Below are 18,329 nucleotides of genomic sequence, written 5' to 3' on the forward strand. Positions count from 1 at the left end.
ATTTCAAGTACATATCAATTCCCATTAGATTACAAATCTTCAACTATGGCAAACTTTTTCATTAAAAATGAAGTGCTACAAACCTTTTCTTAACTTGAACTCAAATATTGTCCAAATGCCTACTTAGTTTTTGTTACTATTTCAAGATGTTGAAGACTTTCTAATATTTTTTTAATAATCATGGTATATGTCCACGCATTTCAACTTGTGTCCGCATGAATTTGAACGAGATACCTTATAATTATCAATTCCATAGAATTAAACGCAACTACTTAAGCTATAAGCAAATGATAAATTATCATGCTATGTTATATATCTGTTGTTCGAAAAACTCATCAACCTTTTAGCTCTTTCAAGTAGTAAAAGAATCCAAACATTCGATTCATATATGAAAATAGTGAATGTTAGAAAACAATGCTCAGATAGGTGATTAATTAGTGAGTATTTTAAGTTTATGAACTGGTCTAATTTCATCCCTTTGTAATTAAATGGTCTTCCAAGTTTTCATTTTGGTGCACTTTTGGTCCGCAACTGACGGAAAAAAGTTATGGAACATTTGGTTTAATTCACAAGAGAATTAAAAAGAAACATATTTACTTTTGTTTCTTTCTATCTGAAGTGTAACTAAATCACCAAACTCCATTGAATGACCATACAAAATTCGCACCAGCACTACATTACAATGGTTAATAAGAAAAGAATTGCATGCCTGAACAAAATGAGGGGGGAAAATCACATGTCTATACAGATGAATGTCAAAAATACAATATCATTGCTCTTTCTTTTTTTCCTGTATGGACAAAGTACACTTCATATGTTCATATACAACTCTTGAACTTTTGAATGCAAAAAGCAGCTAACCCCAAAAAACATATTTCCAATACAAACTTATCTATACATAGCAATACCCCACCCCCACCCCCCCAAAAAAAAGAAAAAAGGAAAACGACTGTTTTACAGGGGTCAAGAAGTTGTCCTATGAGTGAAAGCCATACAATCAATATGGCTGAGGATTTAGTATCAATGGTTTGATATCTGCGTTTCTGATATCTCTTGAACGAATGCCTATTTGTACGATATCAGCTAGTTAAACATCAAGTCCCGTTTGTTCCAACTCCGACTTAGAAGCCATGAGACTATCAGATTCCTTGGAAGAAGATGATTCAACTAATTCAGGGACTTGATCGAGCAAGCGATTGATTGCATCAGGAAACTCACCCTTGGCCCGGTTGGTCTTACCCCCCACCACCACCGATGTCCCATCTTGCAAGGCCCATAGCTTTTGAAAATTCACATAGAAACATGTAAAACTAATGAGATTTTTGTAAAATTTACTGTCTCAAAGTTGTTCATGGTTTGGCAGGACATTTACCTGTGTATGAGATAAATAACTGATGCAAGTTGTAAGCATTAGAGCACCAAAACCAGCATAGACAACAGGTACTCCTGGATCAGTCTGTAAAAACACGGTTCATATGAAACGGCAATCGCAAACAGAACATGAAAACAATTGGATTTCAGTGTTGCTATGATTCATCTCACTTACCTTTAGGTCAAGGCCACTACTGCCAATTGCATCTACAATAACAATTTTTGTTCCATCAATCTCAATTGGAAGCTTGGAATTAGGCCGTCTGACTCCAGCGAATTTTCCTTGTTTATCATAAAGAATAACTGACTGCAAATCACGTGCTAGCATTGATCTGGATTATGAGCCGCCAAAAGGACAAAAGAAAAATCAGAATACTTGACATAACAAGAACTCTTAGGACATAAGCTAGTCAGCAAGTTGAAGATTTCTATCGTCTCTTGAACTTTGTGTGCCTATTAAGAAAAACAAGCAGCTCAGACATCCATTTATCTACACCGTGTGTTAGAGTTAAAGAACATACATTCCCTTAACATTGGGCGAATCACCATCTTCGACTGGTAGGAAAGTACCAAAGAGCTTCTTGTCACCCCCATTCATTTGCAGTGGTGCCATAGCCAAATTAAAAGGACCTTTGCCATCCTTCAGAACTTGAAGCGCTGATATACTCCAATCTGTTTGGTATATAGTGATTCCCCCGTACCTTAATGGATCATTGACACTTATAGTCTTCCTCATTACTTCCTTTCCATTAAGGTCATATAGTGAAAGATCAGTATGGAACTGTGATACCTACAACACATATTAAAGACAAGGGGGAAACAAAATTGTCTCATAAGCTGATTTTGCATGCCTCCTTAGTACTAAAAAGAAAGCAAAAATCTGATTTTGCATACCTCCCCACTGTCATAGTAGTCCATGGAGAATCGATTGACATGAATCTCTGTACTGAAAGCATCAGAAGGAGTGGATAGAAACCCAGATGGTGAAAGTACATCACCCGCGACAAAATTTAAACCTTGTGGAACAGTCACAGCCCCTCTAAAGCTCCCGGTTGCACTAAGTGTTCCTCCAGACATTACAAGCAGCAGTGATAAATGTACGCCAATTGGAGCGAATCTACCTGCCAACCCTTTAAATGCATACAGAGCTGGCCCTTTCGAGAATACCTGGAGATACCGAGGTTGCTACAGGTCAATCCAAAAAGTCATATTTTTGAAGAAAATAAGAAACTAAAAGATGTTTGACAACAAGCCATGCAACTAGCAGAGACGAAGCCAGGATTTCAACTTTCGATTTCAGAACAGCGACTTCAAGTGCTAATAACTAGGTTCTAAATTTAACATTTATACATATTTAAGGAATTTTTTAACAAAAATACATTGTTCGAGCAAAAACTATTGGGTTCAACGAAACGCGTATCCGGGCTTCTAGCTCCACCCGTGCATGCAAGGACACATAACTGAAGTGAGCATCTATGATTCAGCATAATACCAATGTTCAATCTTGGAACAAAACAAAATCCCATCTTGTCGAACAAACAATCACTGTCTAAAATACTAGGACTAATAGGAAAAAGAAGATGCACTCTGTCTAAACCTCTATAGAGAAATATCTCATATCTCTTAAGAAAGTCGAAGTGCTTAACAACCTTAGACACAACACTTTTTAGTTCTCTATCATATACCCGAGCATCCCTCTGATTGACAGAAGCTAGAGTTGCTGATTCCTATGACAAACCCTTATAATCTTGACATTTCTACTACTAAACCAAGGAAAGAGAATAAAATGAGCAAAAACTAGGAGAAATGTTATATTTATACCTCGTATCCATCTCCCATCAGTATAACACCCAAGTCTTTAACTGATGCCCTAGGCAGAGTGTCTGCATATTCTTGCTTACGGATTGTCTCTGCCGAGTTTAAGAAAGACCATCTGCAGATTTAATCAATTAATTTTAGCCCCGGTTTTGGTTAAAGACCCCAAGAAGAAGAAGAAAAATCTTATTTAGGTGAACTGAAAAGCAGACCTTCTTGCTACCTTCACAAGGGGAATCTGTGTTGTGTATGTGCAGGCCATCAACGATGCTCCTAGAAGAGTCAATGTTCCTAGGAATACCGGTGATGAGAACATATGATCAAAGCCAAGGGTAAGAACCCATCTCCAAGAGAAAAAACCCAGGGAAGGATGATCGTCCGGAAACTTTTGAAAGTAGTAATCAGGTGCCTCGCCTTGGTCAATGAAAGTTCCTTCAGAGAAACAAATAAAAACGAAACAAAATCCACAGTTAGTCAGAATACTTGAATTTGAGAGAAACAAATAATAGGAAAAAGTGATCAGGATGTGTGACTTAAGATGGAACAAAAAGTTAATAGTAAAATTTAACATTTGAATAAGAACACTTATTGGACAAGAATTTCACGTACTATATCATCCACAGCTACTCAACCTATCACTCATAACATAACAAAGACTAAACTTTCTGGTTTCATGCTATATTTAAGACGAAAAAACTTTATAATGCTAAGATTTCGAGGAAAAAGCTCATAGTCATGCCAAGATGGAATGCGTAGGAATCTCTCTTCCTTATATAATATTAAGTGAAATGGGCTTGGAATATCACAAGAGCAAGATATCTTTTGTGGATTTTGTAGCGAAGATGAGATAGAATGAGAACTCCAAATTGAAATCCGATAATACAGAATATGAATGTGCCTATACTGCATGTTCTGCAGCATAGGTACGCAACTAGAACAGCTGCTGCTCAAATAATTAAGGATAAAGCTTATACATGGGGACACATGTATTATTATATAAATCATCCAGGATAATAAATGCAATAGGGTAAAGTTTCTACAGATCAGCGTTATCACATCATTATCATTTGTGCCTCTATCAAAATATGCATATAGCACACATGGGCGTATCCAATGAACACGCTTTGGGTTCATCTGAACTCATAACTATTGGCTTAGACCATGTATATGTCTTAAGAGATTCACTATATATATACAAATAATATATTTTGAACCCACTAAATTAGATGCAGGTATAGAATTACGCATTTGAACCCATAAAATTCAAATTTTGGATCCGCCTCTGAATTAGCACACATGCATGAAATACACTACATTTATCAATCAATCAATTATGCTCAATTCCGAACTAGTTGGGGTCGGCTATATGAATCCTCTATGTCTATTCCGCTTTGTCCGGCACATTTCACTAAATTTTACTAGTAAATAAGCTGTCTTTTAAGGCAAATTAGGAAACTGACAAGTAAGTCTTTACCAGTATCATAATTTATCTAGGCATTAACTGCACCTCAATAAACTATCAGAAAATTTTTCACATCTAAATTTGCAGATATGTAACTATACATTGAAATAAAGAAGAGTTTCAGTTTAATCTCAGCTGAAATTTTACCTAAGGCCATTAAGCCAGCAACAGCAAACATCTCAGCAATAGCCAAAGGCAAATTGGACAAAATTCCCAAAAATTTTCTAGGCAATTTCTTCAACAGTCCTGAACCAGAAACGCTATTTTTCTGCTCCACTTTCTTTTCACCATTTCCTATAGACCCTTCTTCTGCTTCAATAATTGGTGGTGCACTATCAGAATCAGGCACTGTAATCTGACCAGAAAAGCTTTTTTCATTGTTGGTTTTAGTTCCTTTAACTGTTTTGACTTTGAGCTTACATGTAAGAGTAAAGGAAAATGTGCGGCCACCTTTGTTGTTGTACACACCAAGAATTCGAGAATTGCGGATAAGGGGATAAGGTTTGAGATTTAAGGGATGAATTTGGTTTTGTATGTGTGACATTGTTGATGGTGTAGTTGAAATCTTTAGAGTTTCCATTGAAATTGTGTTGGGAATCTTGAGGAAAAAAAAAAGGGAAGATATTATAGGTTTTGTTCAGTCCATAATCCATATGTATGGAAGTGTAACGACCGGGTTCGTTAGTTTATCCACAAAGGTGTGCTTCAACTGTAATTATATTAGATATTTTTCAAAAAATACGAGAGGAATGTATATTTTTAGCTGTTGCAAAATATAAATCAATATATATTTTATGTACATATGTGTTGTATATATATTTTTTGGCTAGCGAATGTAATTATTTTCGACCAACCAACCAATTTGGTATTTTGGCCAAAATATAATACTAGTCATAGATTACGGGGAATAATTTTCCATGGTTTTCTTATTTGTACGTAATTATTATTTAGATGAAATAATTATTTTTTAATTATGATTTTTTATTTGTTTGAAGACATTTTAACTTATGAAATATGTAATTTATAGTACTTCTATGTAGTTTCTAAATAAAAATTTAAGAACTCGACATTCGAATTAGATGTGTTGACTCTTCTACCCGAACTTCAGACACATTTTCAAGGACAGAAAGAGTACTTATAAGTAGAGTAAAGTATTTGATTGGGTACATAATTTAAGAAATTAAGGAAACATTAACATGTAAGTCCAATACATGCGAAGTATAAAGAATATCCTTTAAAAGAAATGGTAGCGTGAAAGTTCTATGTGTCTTTTTATTTTTATTTTCCTTATTAAAGAATGAAATTTTATTTTAATGAATCCCATTAGGCAACAAGTCATGTTATTATGGATAAAATGAAGTTATTTACAAGATTAAGCAATTTCGAAAAAAGAGAAATATGTCATTAGTTTTTGCCTGACTGAAAAGGAAAAGGAAAAGGAAATGACCATGGAAGATAATAAAGTATTCATAACGAACAGAATATTCAAATATAATATTTTCATGAATTTCTCTAATAAAATACATAAAAAGTTATCTTTAATCCGTATGCGTTGAAAGCCTTCACTAATTCATCCAAATCTGATGTAATCAACATCCAAATATTGACCTCACAAGCTTTTGAATCAACCCCTAATACTCCAACCGTGGCATCTTCTAAAAATTCAACTTGTAATATGATTTCTAATTTGAATCTTTCCATTTAGGCTTACAGAAAATCTTGTAGTCTGACCAGATCACCCTCGATAGTGCACACAGTAAACATATATATATATATATATATATATATATATATATATATATATATGGCTCGGGCTGTGCTGCAAACATTGAATGGTATCGATTGATGTTTGGAAAGGTTTTTGAGGAAAAGAAATATGTTTCCTAACTATTTTCTAGTAAGGAAACACACGTCATTTTTGTTAAAAGCAAGTAATTGGGTTTTGGAAATTTAGCCAAAACCTAATAATAACCGAACGCCATTTAAGTTTCCCAATTACTCTCTAGGGTCCTATTTACTTGTCATATTAGTCTCTTACACATTTTAAAAATATTGTTAATAAAAAGATTTATTTGGCTAATTTATTCTTTAATCTTTCACCACGCTAATCTCTCCCCAATAAATGTTCGCTCTACTAATTTAAGGGCAAAATTGGAAAAAAATATTACTCCATTCTTTCTTAGTTTTGTAAAATGATACGTACTCCTGAAACAATTACTTTGACAAACATGACTAGTAAATAGGACCAGAGAAAATAATACCGACGGTTAAGACTCCTTTGTGTATTTTACCTATTATAACAGGTCATTTACCATATTACTCAAGTTATCAATCCATGCTTGCTATTAAAAGTTACCAGAAATTTGGGTCGTAAATAAGTTGATAATGTAAATTTTTTTACACGGTTAATTTATATAATCAAACTTGTAGTAAAATAGATGCAGATCAATTTGAATGCGAAACTCCACCAGATTTTAATGATAAAAAATATGGAGCTAATTATGGTGCAATAAAGAATAAATACCTAAGCCTAACTTTGAATACAATGAAAGATAACTGTGCACACTGCTTTTGCTAGACATACATAAGCCTACTACTCTAAGATATACACACATGATTAACAATTCTACATCTTAATTTCATCTCTAACACTTGGAATGAAAAAAGGATAGCCGGTGCATTAAGCTCCCGCTATGCGCGGCGTCCGGGGAAGGGCCGGACCACAAGGGTCTATTGTATGCAATCTTACCCTGCATTTCTGCAAGAGGCTGTTTCCACAGCTCGAATCTGTGACCTCATAGTCATATGGCATCAACTTTACCAGTTACACCACGCTCTCCTTCTAACACTTGGAATGAAACTCTACAAAATTAAAGAAACAACTAAGAGGAAACCAATAATCAAGAGAAACATCTTGATGAAGAACTTTGTCCCATCTACATGAGTTGAATGATGAAAACCATGAGCATAACCGCCATGAACTGAACTCGAAAACAGGTATGGAACTCCTGTAGTCGCACCGTATACAGTAGCATCATGAAATCCTTGCACATGAAGGTTAAAAAAGGCCGGAATAGCTCCAAATAAAGCAGATAATGTCAAGTTCCCAAACCTCGCACTTGCCATTGGCATGAACCCCCCAATCGGATCCAACTCATCGTGCTGGAAATAGTTCATATCTAGTGGCGGAGCTGTTTGTGGTCTTGGCCCGAATACTGGACGGTTAGGAATGCTCGTCCTAGGACGTACACGAGACCTCGGGTCAGAGGTTGCCTTGCCTCGGCCATATATGGGAACTAACTTCTGCTCTTCGATGAGAGCCTTACAAACAGGGCATTCGTGGGAATGTGAATGAACTTGTAACCATTCACAAAGACAAGGCCAACAATAAAGGTGGCCGCAAAGAGTCACAATAGGATCTTGAGCTATTTCAAAACAGATGTTGCATTCAAAATCGCCATGCTCACAATTCATATTATCTGAATGCATTGCATCCACTGATTCACCAGTCTCGTGATCCATATGCACAACCTTTGAATCAAGAAACCTGTCAAATATCACAACACAATTGCCTTACTATGAGGAAAAAGGCTTGAATTTGATTATCTACTGACACAAGATGCAAGTAATCACACTAAAGAGTGGATAAGGAGTAGAGGGGTAAACAGAGAGGAAATACAAAGTTATGAACCAAACAGAGAGTAGACAAATATTGCAGCCTTTTATTACATAAAGAAATAGAAACAGTAATCAGCCTTCAAAAAGGAGAACAAAAATATATAAACGTCCATCATTTTCTATCTTTTGCTAGATTTTCCTGGATTCCGAGATATTCTGAATCTTCTGAGATAACTTCTCTCCCCTCTTAAGGCCTTCAAATTTTATGAAGAAAGTTAACATGGACAGGTCCTAAACATCTAATATATAACCCATTCCCCTCCTGTTCTACTATCTTCTTCCACCATTTTTGTGTTTTACCCTGACAGTGGTGCAAGACTAATGAAGGAACAGGAAGGAAATGAATCTTCAATAGTCTCAAGAAGTGCCCACTCACCAAGTGATTTCCCTATATGAGAAAACACAAAATCAACTGTTGAAAATCGTCTAGGCCTCTACGGTAACTACTGCAAACTCATACGATCAGTATCGACATATATGTCTGATTCTTAGTTCTTGCTCATTAAAATCCTTGAAAAATCAATCAACCAATCCCAAACTAGTTGGGTTCGGCATTCTGAATCCACTATATTTTCCCTCAATTCAAGCCTATTCCATTCCAATACAGAATCATGAAGAAATAACATTACTAAAAACAACCGCATCCGCAAACACAGAGAGAGTCAAATAAACGACAACACATACTCTCAAGAGAACTAATTGGGAGACCTATATTAACAACATTTTTGGATTGTCTTAATGAATAAGAACAAATTCTAGCACTGTGCAGATTGAAGCCACCAAAAATTCAAGCCAAAAACCAGAATTCAACCCTAAACTCACTTTATCCATCCCCAACCCCTCCCCCCCCCCCCCCCACACACACACACAAAAAAAAACCAACCTGCCCCAGACCAATTTCTGTTCTTGACAGCTTTATAAGGAACCAACAGAAGCATGGAGTTATATAAAGATGGAAACTTTATCACAAGGAATACATAATATAGTTAGTTACCAATTAAGTGCTCACCTTAAAATTGGATTAAAAAAGGAAACACCACAGATCCAACCACAGATCACATAACAACAACAGCAAAAACTACCCTTTAATCTCAAACTATACTATTTAGAGTCAACTATATATATCTCCCACACCCTTTTTGCTCTATTTCAACCCATTTCTTTCCAACATGCGCAAATCACATAACAAGATCAATAATAAAATAAATACATGCATGGAATTAAAAGAGAAAAAGATTGAGAACCCACCTGAAATTAAGGGACAGAGGATGAGAATCTTGAGGGAGCTGGAAAAAAGGATATATTTTGAATCTGAAAAAGAAAAGAAAGAAAAGGAAAACAAGAATAGATGATAGTATTATTATCTAATAGTAGCAGCTAATTAACAAACACAGAACAGAACTAAGGGGCTTTTCTCTCCTTAACTGTAGTGTCGGTTGATGGATGGATCTTAATGTTAAAGTCTGTTAAGTTCTAATTTTTTCACTAACAATGATTACTACAAAAATGAATGAGAAACTATTATAACAGTCCATTAATTTTAAAGTGGTTTTTTTTTCAAATGTTATTAGTGACTTTAAATTTTTAGTTTTTCTACATTAAACTATATTTTATAAAAAAATTAAATGTATTAATTTTATTTTAACAATAGTTACCGTCCAAAAATTAAATATAATAATCTTTGTGCTCTAAACATTATCATTCTTTTTTACATTAAGGACAAAGGAATCTACTGTCTAGTGGAACATTAATCCAACAGTAAAAAACTTGAGACACTATCACTGTTTAAAGAGGCATATAAGTTTTAATCAGTTATTAATTTTTTATTTATCTGAATAATTTATACTAATATTTATTTAATGTTTACTTGGGTTCACGTGTGCATATGTACATAAATGAGTAATACAAGTGGATGTATCAACATAAAAAACGTGGAGAATTTTCGTCTGGTCACTCTCAAAGCTTGATAAAAGACAACGAGGGACTTGATTAGTGGCCAGAGATAATTTTGTTCTCATTTCTCAAAATATTTTGTTTTCATTTTCCTTCTATAATGTGACGACAAAAACAAATACGCAGTATTTGGTATCAGAAAATTCGTTAACTAAGAAACTCACTGAAAAGTCCAAAACAAGTATCAAGACAACAAAATATCTAATCAACGAATCAACAAAAGCATCTTAAGTTCTTAACTGCTTATGCTATTGATTACCTTTTGATCTCAATTTATAGGTTATGAATAACTAATTACCAGTTGTAACCATAATTTATCGTATCCACAAATTAAACATTAACTTTTTTATTTGAATTTAATTTGTAATCCATACATTTCCACATAGGATAAATGTTCAATGAGTCCATTGTCTTTTCTTTTTCCCCGATGATAATCATCTTTTTTCGTAAACCAAATGACCATTGTGTCTTATGTCTTGCAGTAATTTGTGACAAAATGAAAAAGGATCAATATAAACATATACAAATAAAACCTTTTGTCACTATACTATAGTAATTATTTCAACCTAGACAATGTAGATGGAAAAATCCTAGCTGCATTTGAACAACTAAGCTAATCCTCTCTTGAGCAAAGGGAGCAACTATGTACAAAACCACTGAAAGTCTTTAACACCTCTCAAGAAACTTTTCTAGCAAAATCAATTTCGGAACTCATAAGAGCCGTAGAAATGCAAAATGTAAGACTCACTATGTAGAGATTTTATGAGTGGTAAAGAGTGAATAGATCTATTCTCTATGGAAAACCATTGCAATAATGAAATGTTCTTGGGTTAAGCATCACTCTTCATCTTCAGAATCAGAAGTGCCAACAACTTGCTGTCTTGGACCTTCAATTGCACTGCTCACATTCCTTCGCTCAGGGCGAATAAAATCTGAAGCAAACTGGTTTGCTGATAAGAAATAAAGAAGAAAAATGAAACATTTAACTGAAAAGGAAAGGGGGGGGGGGGGGGAATTAGCACATAAATATGTAAATGAATACCATAAACTTATTTTTGTCAAGATACTTAACCAAAAGGACATTAATGATGAAAAGTATGTAACGATTAAGTAACACGAGATGCATGAAGGGAATGACTGATATCTAGAACACGAAATAGCAGCAAGTCCCAAGAGTATTTATTTGGCTACCTGATACGAAGGTCTTCATCAGAAGTGCCCTCACAAACTGGATTTCAGCTTGATGCAAGCTAACAAACTTGGACTGCAAGGGCAGGAATAATGCAAGGTTAAATGACATTGCAAAATTAGCTGCTTGCGAGTTGCACCTTAAAAAGATAATTAGCTTAAGCAAATTAAAGAGCCAGCCAGGTTGTGGATACTGATATAAGATCCAAAACCCAACTAATATATCGAACTGCTACAGACCAGGGTTTAGATGACTTAAGATCTATTTGAAGTAAAAATTAGTAGAAAATGGAATCCAACCCTTTGATCAGAAGGCATCCGATGACATCACACCTCATCAACCAAACATGAATCAAGAGTGTAATTCCTTCTTCTAACGTATAACTCGGAGACACAAGCTCCTTGCCCTTTGCTCCCCAACCCCACGAGAAGAAGGGAAAGAAACCAACAAGAGCCAAAACAGTAAGAAAGTAAAAGGCAAGAAAATAAAAACAAAAAAAAAAGGGAAATAGGAAGATGAAGTCTATAATTACCATTTGAGCATAAAAAAATCCAACTACTTGGTCCAGTCTGGCCTGATGCTTCAAGAGGAAAGGACGAAGATGATTCATATAAATTTGCCTTGCCCCCTGTCAGTAGCAAACAAAAGTACATACCATTTAGATACTCACAATGTTCACCAATTAGATTGTTCTGCCGGATCTGGAATTCATGGATGAAATGATGAAATGCATCCATAATTTGTGTAACATCAACATTGACGGGCGAAATCAGAAAGGTAAAACAAAAAGAGGCACTAAGTTCTGAATAAAGGTTTAAAGGGAGGAGACTGAGATTTAACAGTAGTTGTAAGACAAGTGACCACAAGAGGTTACTCAAACAGAGTGAGATTGCAACAGCCTTCCTGATAATGAGAGGGTAAGAGGAATTCCAGTACACAATCAGAAGATCAATGCAGTATAATGGTCTAAGGAACTCTGCACGTCATTTTAAGGCATGTTGAGAACAGACACATCTGCTTGTACAGGAGAAATATCCTGAACGATCCCTTAAGCAGGAGAACTTAAGAAAACAAAATTAGAGACAGATAAGGATGAATATAAGACAACACGAGCAACACAATGAGAAGAGCATCTTCTTTAGCTTACATCAGTAGTAGGGAGTTGAAGCCAAACAAGAAATGCAAACTTCATGTGGTAATACAGCGGAAACCTGATAAAATTGGAAGGACAAGAACATCAGCAGGCTTAACTAGCAGTCTAGCAGAAAAATGGTTGAGAAGTACAATGAGTGGAACATGAGCTATACCAGTAGAGAATCTTATCAGTCAATAACTCAACAATACTGAAAGACCCATAAGCTGCAAGCAACGGAAACTTCTTTCAGTTCTAAGTCCAAGAAATGCAACCAAATTATCGCGTAACCCAAGGGTACATGAAGAGAAACTATCAAAGAGAGACTGAACATTATAATACGAACTTACAGTCTGAGCAGGAATGCTATGCGGATTCACATAAAAATGAATTCCAATAAATGCCCATTAAAGCATATATACCTACCATGTATTAATATACTGTAGTCTCTCAACTTATTCCCAAATTCAAACATCTCTTGTTCCTCAGTATCATTGCAATCATAATCATTTTTATGTGGTTTATAGGTAATAGTCAATAGCTTCTTTAAAATAGTAATAGCAATTACTCATGACTTGCAACACAAAATTCCCCTTTTTGTTTTAGAAAGATACTTGCAACACTAAATGCAATTCTAATGTTCTACAGGCAACTATGTTAAGACATATTCTATGTTGAATTTGAGGCTACAGTTTTTTCAGCCTGTATCTAAATTCAACAACATCTGTACTAGAAGTAATATATCAATTAACGAGGGGCTATATGTAATGGTTTTGCCTAGAAAGTTGAAATACTAAAGTAAAAAAAGCTAGAGACTGGTGCTTACCACAAAATTAAATAGTAGTGTATTAAGAGATTTATAATCAATGGAGAAAAGCAATAAGAAAAATAAGCAACAGTACAAACCTGCCCAATACAGAAGCCACTTTTTCTGCTCATTTTCATCTCTTCCCTCAATTGCCTTAAATGTGGAATAAACAGGTAAAACAACCCCCACAGAACAGCTGTAGATGTCACATAATAAAATGCATCATCAATAACAGAAGCAATCTTCTCTAATCTTCCCAAATAAGAATCAATTTTTTAACAGAAAACAAATTTTCATAAATCATAAGCAGCAGTTTTAGTGAATAAAATTAAATAGCAGCTCACCATGCTGTCCGCACAACTATATTAGAACCCAGTGGAGAAAGAAGCAGTCTCAATCCAACCTGCATTGAATGGAATTTGCATTCATATAATTGATAGATTCTAAGATAACGGGAGAAAGCACCAAAAATATTCAATTTCTTTTGCTGAAGTAAGAGCAGCAATAGGTAATAGGGTATAAGTGATAAGTTGCAGCAACTTAAAAATTAAGTAAAATGAAGGCATATATATGCTTGTCACAAAGCCATATTACAACAAGTGTGAAGCGTAGATTCCACTCAAAATAATCCATCCTTGACTTAGAGAACTAATTCACAATTCCATCAACTGAGTGCAAAGAGAGAACTAAATCACAATTCAATCAACTGAGTGCAAAGAGATGTCAAAGATTAAAATGCAAATATGTGCGTACAGTTTAGATAGAAAGATGATGTTACAATGATTTTAGAAAACACACTTCGATACAAAGTCCTTGGACGTGTTAATGTTTAAAAAGAAGTATAACTATGTCCCCTTAACCATTCCATTACAAAAAATCCCTAAATGAACAAGAATAGAATAAAACCCTTCCCTAGCTCATGGTGACCTATCCATCATCCTTACCCCCTATTCAGTGTTAGGTAATCCACCTCTCATGAGACACTTGAGACAAAACATTAGTTCTTTGTGATTTAACCAAACAGCATTTTCAGTTCTGAAATTGAAGAGAATATAAAACAACTATGTCAGCTTTTTTCTGCTCCTTTTTTGTCTGGAAAATTATCGACACCATCTTATTTAATAAGGAATTGTCTACGCAATGTGTGTTTCACAAAATAAAGCTAGTTCCATCTTCAGATAAAGGAGAAGTGTTGTTGTAGGCCAATGGCCAACAAAAAAATAGTCTTAACTATAAAGTATCCTATGAATACTAAATTGGACTCGAATAGTACCAAATGAATAATTCATATAGCTGACCGTAACTAATTTGGAACTGAAGCATAGTTGGTTGACAGATTGATTGATTCAAGGAATTGTCTGCACTAGTTATTATATAGCAGCAGATATAATCGAAAGCTGATCATCCTCCTACACTGTCTAGTTGAATAGCATCAATCATTTCTTCATCCCAGATTTGAGAAATGTTTATTGCCAAGGCTGCTTTTGGTCATCCGAAAATCATGACGCACCTCCATCGTCACAACCACCATAAATGATTCCAATTTCAAACCACCGGCGCCAACCACCAAGCATCAACCAACTGTCGGTCACTACCGCACGAACCACTGAATCCCCTTAATGAAAATCCTAGCTCCGCCATCCGAAGTACTATTGAGTCTTTAAAAAGTCCTTTCTTTTCACCACTATTTACTACTATACCAACACTGGAGCATCCACAATCAACACTTGTATGAATCTTCTATATCTATTCCGTTCTAATTGGGCTCTCATGTGAGAAATTCATTCATCATATTCATAGTTAGGCAATTCTTTCCTACGGCTCTCCTAAATTTTCCACAACATAATAAAAATCGAAGATTGCAAATCAATAAAAATATTCATGTCAAGAAATAAAAGAAAAAATCAGAAACTCAAGCGCAAAAATAAATAAAAAGTGCATAAGAAGCGTATCAAAAGTGTAAACAAACCTCGGGATCCATCTGTTAAATCGATCAATTCTCGAGCAGTTGCTAGTTTTCCAGTAACGAATTGGCGCAACGTAACTTCTTGTGGAAGAAATAAGAAGTGTTTAACGGAGGTTTTTGCGTTCGGCGTTCGACTCAGTAACTCACCGGAAGATATCAGTTTTCAACTTATCTTATTTCCATCAATATCCTATTAAATTAAATTAAACTTCAGAATTTCGCAGTGAAAATTGTAAGAGTTAATTTCCCAAACGGTCATTCAACCTGATGAATTTACCTAGTAAAATCACTTTTCTTTGTGTTAGGACAAAAAAATCACTATTTCTCCAAAAGTCATAACCACCATAAAAGCCAATTTTTATAAGAAATTTTTTTTTACCCATATTAATAAATACATAATGTTAAAATTCGCATAAAATTATTAGATAATTTGTTTGAGTTATATAAACTTATAATAAAAATAAAGTATAAATCTATAAAATAAAAATGTTGTATTAGTTTAACTAACTGAATAAATGAAGAAATGTATTTATGAAAGTTTTCATATGCCTTACTGTGATTTCTGAGTATTTATGCCCGAATATCTTATAAAAATTAGTTCAAATAAAACGTAAAAATACTTTTATCATATTTTTTTTAATGTTTTATTAAATAAAATAAAATAAAAATTGATTCTTTTGGTCGTTGAAAAGATTATCATACAAAATTGATAGTGGCAATATAACGTTTAAAGAATAAATAATGTTGAATTAATATTTTACATATAAAGAACTTAATATAAAATTTATAGTGCGTTTATAATGCATTTTGACTTCTACTATTTTGCAATTCATGTGTCAATTTTGCATCTTTCTGTTTTCAAAATCATTGTGTTTTATATTCGTATAAGATTTTGCGAACTCATTAAAATATTCAAAAGAGATTAGTTAAAAACTAAACCAAAGATCAGAACAATTACTTATGAAATAATATTGAAAGAGTCCAGCAAGACAACAACTAATATATAATGGACAGAATTTTTTGGATTTGATTTGATGGAATTTTGTGATTATTTTGAATTTATAGTCCTATTATAATTTTATATAACCTTAAAAATTATTTAATAATTTAATACAATTGTAACATTATGTATTTATTGACATGGAGTAAAGTTGTCTTTTCTTAAGAAAAGTGGTTTTTATGGTAGTGTATGGCTTTTGGAGAAACAAGCGAATAGTTTAGTGATTTTTTTGTCCTAAAACAAAGGAAAGTGATTTTACTAGATAAATTCTCCAGTTGAATGGTCATTTGGGGAATTAACTCAAATTCTAAAAGCAGATTAATCATTAAAAGAAAATAGTACATCTTCTCTCCAAAAGTAAATAATATGAAAAACTATTTCGTAAAAGTATTTTCAAAAGAAGCCGTTTATAAAAATTTGGTCAAACATTTCTTAAAGAATTAGAATTAGGGAACTTTTAGCTAGATATGTAAAATTAGAAGCTTAATCGCCACTATGAAAGACATTTGAAATTAATTACCTAATATAACAAGATTTTTAAAACATGGCAACTCAGACAAGAGTGGGTTGCTCTAGTGGTAAGCACCCCGAGGGTTTATCGGAAACAGCCTCTCTACCCCAGGGTAAGGGTAAGGTCTGCGTACACACTACCCTCCCCAAATTCCATTAGTGGAATTATACTGGGTTGTTGTTGTTGTTTTAAAACATGGCAACTCCTAAATTTTAGGCTTCAAAATTTTCCCTATTTTCTCTTTCTTTCTCCATGCCTCTCCCCAACTATATACTAATGTATATAGTATAATAGTAACACTAGATCGACGTTGGCCCGTGCTAGCACGAGCCTAATAATTTAAACACGTATACGTGTGAAAATAGTATATGCGATAGCCAATTTTCGAATTCGTAATTATAAATAGCCAGCATTTGCAAAGTTATTAAAAAATAGCCAATATTTTAGCTGAAACAAGAAAAATTCTAGCATAATATACTGGATTTTGGAGCTCCCCCGTATAAACTTCTAGCAAATTATGGTGGAACTCCGATACATTATGAAACTCCAACACATTATGTTAGAATCTCATATGTAAAAAAATTTGAACTCCAGTGTATTATGCTGGAATTTTTACGGACTTTTAAGGGTGTTTTTTGTTTAGATTTTATCTTTACATGAAAAAATAGCTAAATTTCGATTACTTTTGAAATTGTGCCTATTTTTTAATAACCAGTTGTAAATCTGACTATTTCTGACTTTTTCCCCATATATGTAAACCTATTAGGGCTTGTTTAAGTCTTAGTGTAATTGAATTTGAATGTAATTTAATTAATAATACGGTTTGACATGTTTATCTGCATATGTAGTCATTTAGTCAATATGAATTAAGCATAATTGAAATGAAGTGATTATACTCTTCAATTCTCACATGGGATAAATTGATAATAACTAAGTGATGACATTCAAATTCTTGTTTTTTCTTTTTAAAAACATAATAAAAAAGAAAAACTCTTTTCCTCCTTTCATTTGTCTCTCAAAATGTATTTTATTGCTCCTAATTCCATTCCAGGTACTCCTTTACTCTTTAATTCTTTTTCCTACTTATTTCATACTTTCTCTTAGCGTGACATTTTTTTTTATTTTAACTATAGAGTATTCTTGCTGCTATTTCGGTTTCATGTCCTCCTTATTCCCTTTTTTTATTTGCATATTTTCCTGCTTTTATTTCTCTTATTATATACGTAGATTGTAGTACTTTGCAATTTCTTATACTTTATTTTCTTTATTTTTACTTATTTCATTTTTCAATAAATATTATGCTTTATTAATATATTTAAAATGCTATTTTTATTTTTCCTATATCGTATACAACAACAACAACAATAACAACAACAACATATCATGTGTAATCCCACAAGTAGGATCTGCGCGAGAGTAGTATATACACAAACCTTATTCGTAT

At 33.8% G+C, this 18,329-nt stretch overlaps 3 protein-coding genes across 4 annotated transcripts; all 3 read right to left on the bottom strand.

The window, feature by feature from the left end:
• Window positions 1-755: 755 nt before the first annotated feature.
• Window positions 756-5,355, bottom strand: LOC107811366 (cytochrome c biogenesis protein CCS1, chloroplastic-like). Its single transcript, XM_016636280.2, has 8 exons — window positions 4,796-5,355; window positions 3,399-3,618; window positions 3,193-3,304; window positions 2,266-2,538; window positions 1,893-2,161; window positions 1,547-1,703; window positions 1,373-1,456; window positions 756-1,279 (listed from the first exon to the last, which is right to left on the bottom strand). The coding sequence occupies exons 1-8, from the start codon at window positions 5,226-5,228 to the stop codon at window positions 1,088-1,090; spliced, it is 1,740 nt and encodes a 579-aa protein (XP_016491766.1). The 5' UTR covers window positions 5,229-5,355; the 3' UTR covers window positions 756-1,087.
• A 1,748-nt stretch (window positions 5,356-7,103) lies between these two features.
• On the bottom strand, window positions 7,104-9,777 carry LOC107811368 (uncharacterized). 2 transcript variants are annotated; one of them, XM_016636282.2, is made up of 2 exons: window positions 9,575-9,777; window positions 7,104-8,195 (listed from the first exon to the last, which is right to left on the bottom strand). In XM_016636282.2, exon 2 carries the CDS (start codon window positions 8,168-8,170, stop codon window positions 7,511-7,513), a length of 660 nt encoding a protein of 219 aa, XP_016491768.1. In that variant the 5' UTR covers window positions 8,171-8,195; window positions 9,575-9,777; the 3' UTR covers window positions 7,104-7,510. The 2 variants fall into 2 exon arrangements, with proteins under 2 accessions (XP_016491768.1, XP_075104378.1); XM_075248277.1 differs by lacking the exon at window positions 9,575-9,777 and adding an exon at window positions 9,336-9,527.
• A 960-nt stretch (window positions 9,778-10,737) lies between these two features.
• Window positions 10,738-15,545, bottom strand: LOC107811367 (HVA22-like protein k). Its single transcript, XM_016636281.2, has 8 exons — window positions 15,378-15,545; window positions 13,753-13,811; window positions 13,507-13,604; window positions 12,776-12,827; window positions 12,616-12,679; window positions 12,001-12,096; window positions 11,471-11,543; window positions 10,738-11,229 (listed from the first exon to the last, which is right to left on the bottom strand). The coding sequence occupies exons 1-8, from the start codon at window positions 15,387-15,389 to the stop codon at window positions 11,117-11,119; spliced, it is 567 nt and encodes a 188-aa protein (XP_016491767.2). The 5' UTR covers window positions 15,390-15,545; the 3' UTR covers window positions 10,738-11,116.
• Window positions 15,546-18,329: the final 2,784 nt, after the last annotated feature.

The sequence above is a fragment of the Nicotiana tabacum genome, chromosome 24, assembly GCF_000715075.1.
Source record: "Nicotiana tabacum cultivar K326 chromosome 24, ASM71507v2, whole genome shotgun sequence".
In the NCBI taxonomy this organism is placed as follows: domain Eukaryota; kingdom Viridiplantae; phylum Streptophyta; class Magnoliopsida; order Solanales; family Solanaceae; genus Nicotiana; species Nicotiana tabacum.

What these genes read in the sequence shown, in the direction of transcription:
- LOC107811366 (XM_016636280.2), bottom strand. Translation starts at nt 5,228, where the DNA reads ATGGAAACTCTAAAGATTTCAACTACACCATCAACAATGTCACACATA. An exon ending in CTTGTGAAGGTAGCAAGAAG is followed by an intron (nt 3,305 to 3,398) that starts GTCTGCTTTTCA and finishes TTAAATCTGCAG; the next exon opens with ATGGTCTTTCTTAAACTCGG. An exon ending in TGATGGGAGATGGATACGAG is followed by an intron (nt 2,539 to 3,192) that starts GTATAAATATAA and finishes CGGTATCTCCAG; the next exon opens with GTATTCTCGAAAGGGCCAGC.
- LOC107811368 (XM_016636282.2), bottom strand. Translation starts at nt 8,170, where the DNA reads ATGGATCACGAGACTGGTGAATCAGTGGATGCAATGCATTCAGATAAT.
- LOC107811367 (XM_016636281.2), bottom strand. An exon ending in TTCAACTCCCTACTACTGAT is followed by an intron (nt 12,097 to 12,615) that starts GTAAGCTAAAGA and finishes TGCTACTGACAG; the next exon opens with GGGGCAAGGCAAATTTATAT. An exon ending in GATGAAGACCTTCGTATCAG is followed by an intron (nt 11,230 to 11,470) that starts GTAGCCAAATAA and finishes ATTTCTTATCAG; the next exon opens with CAAACCAGTTTGCTTCAGAT.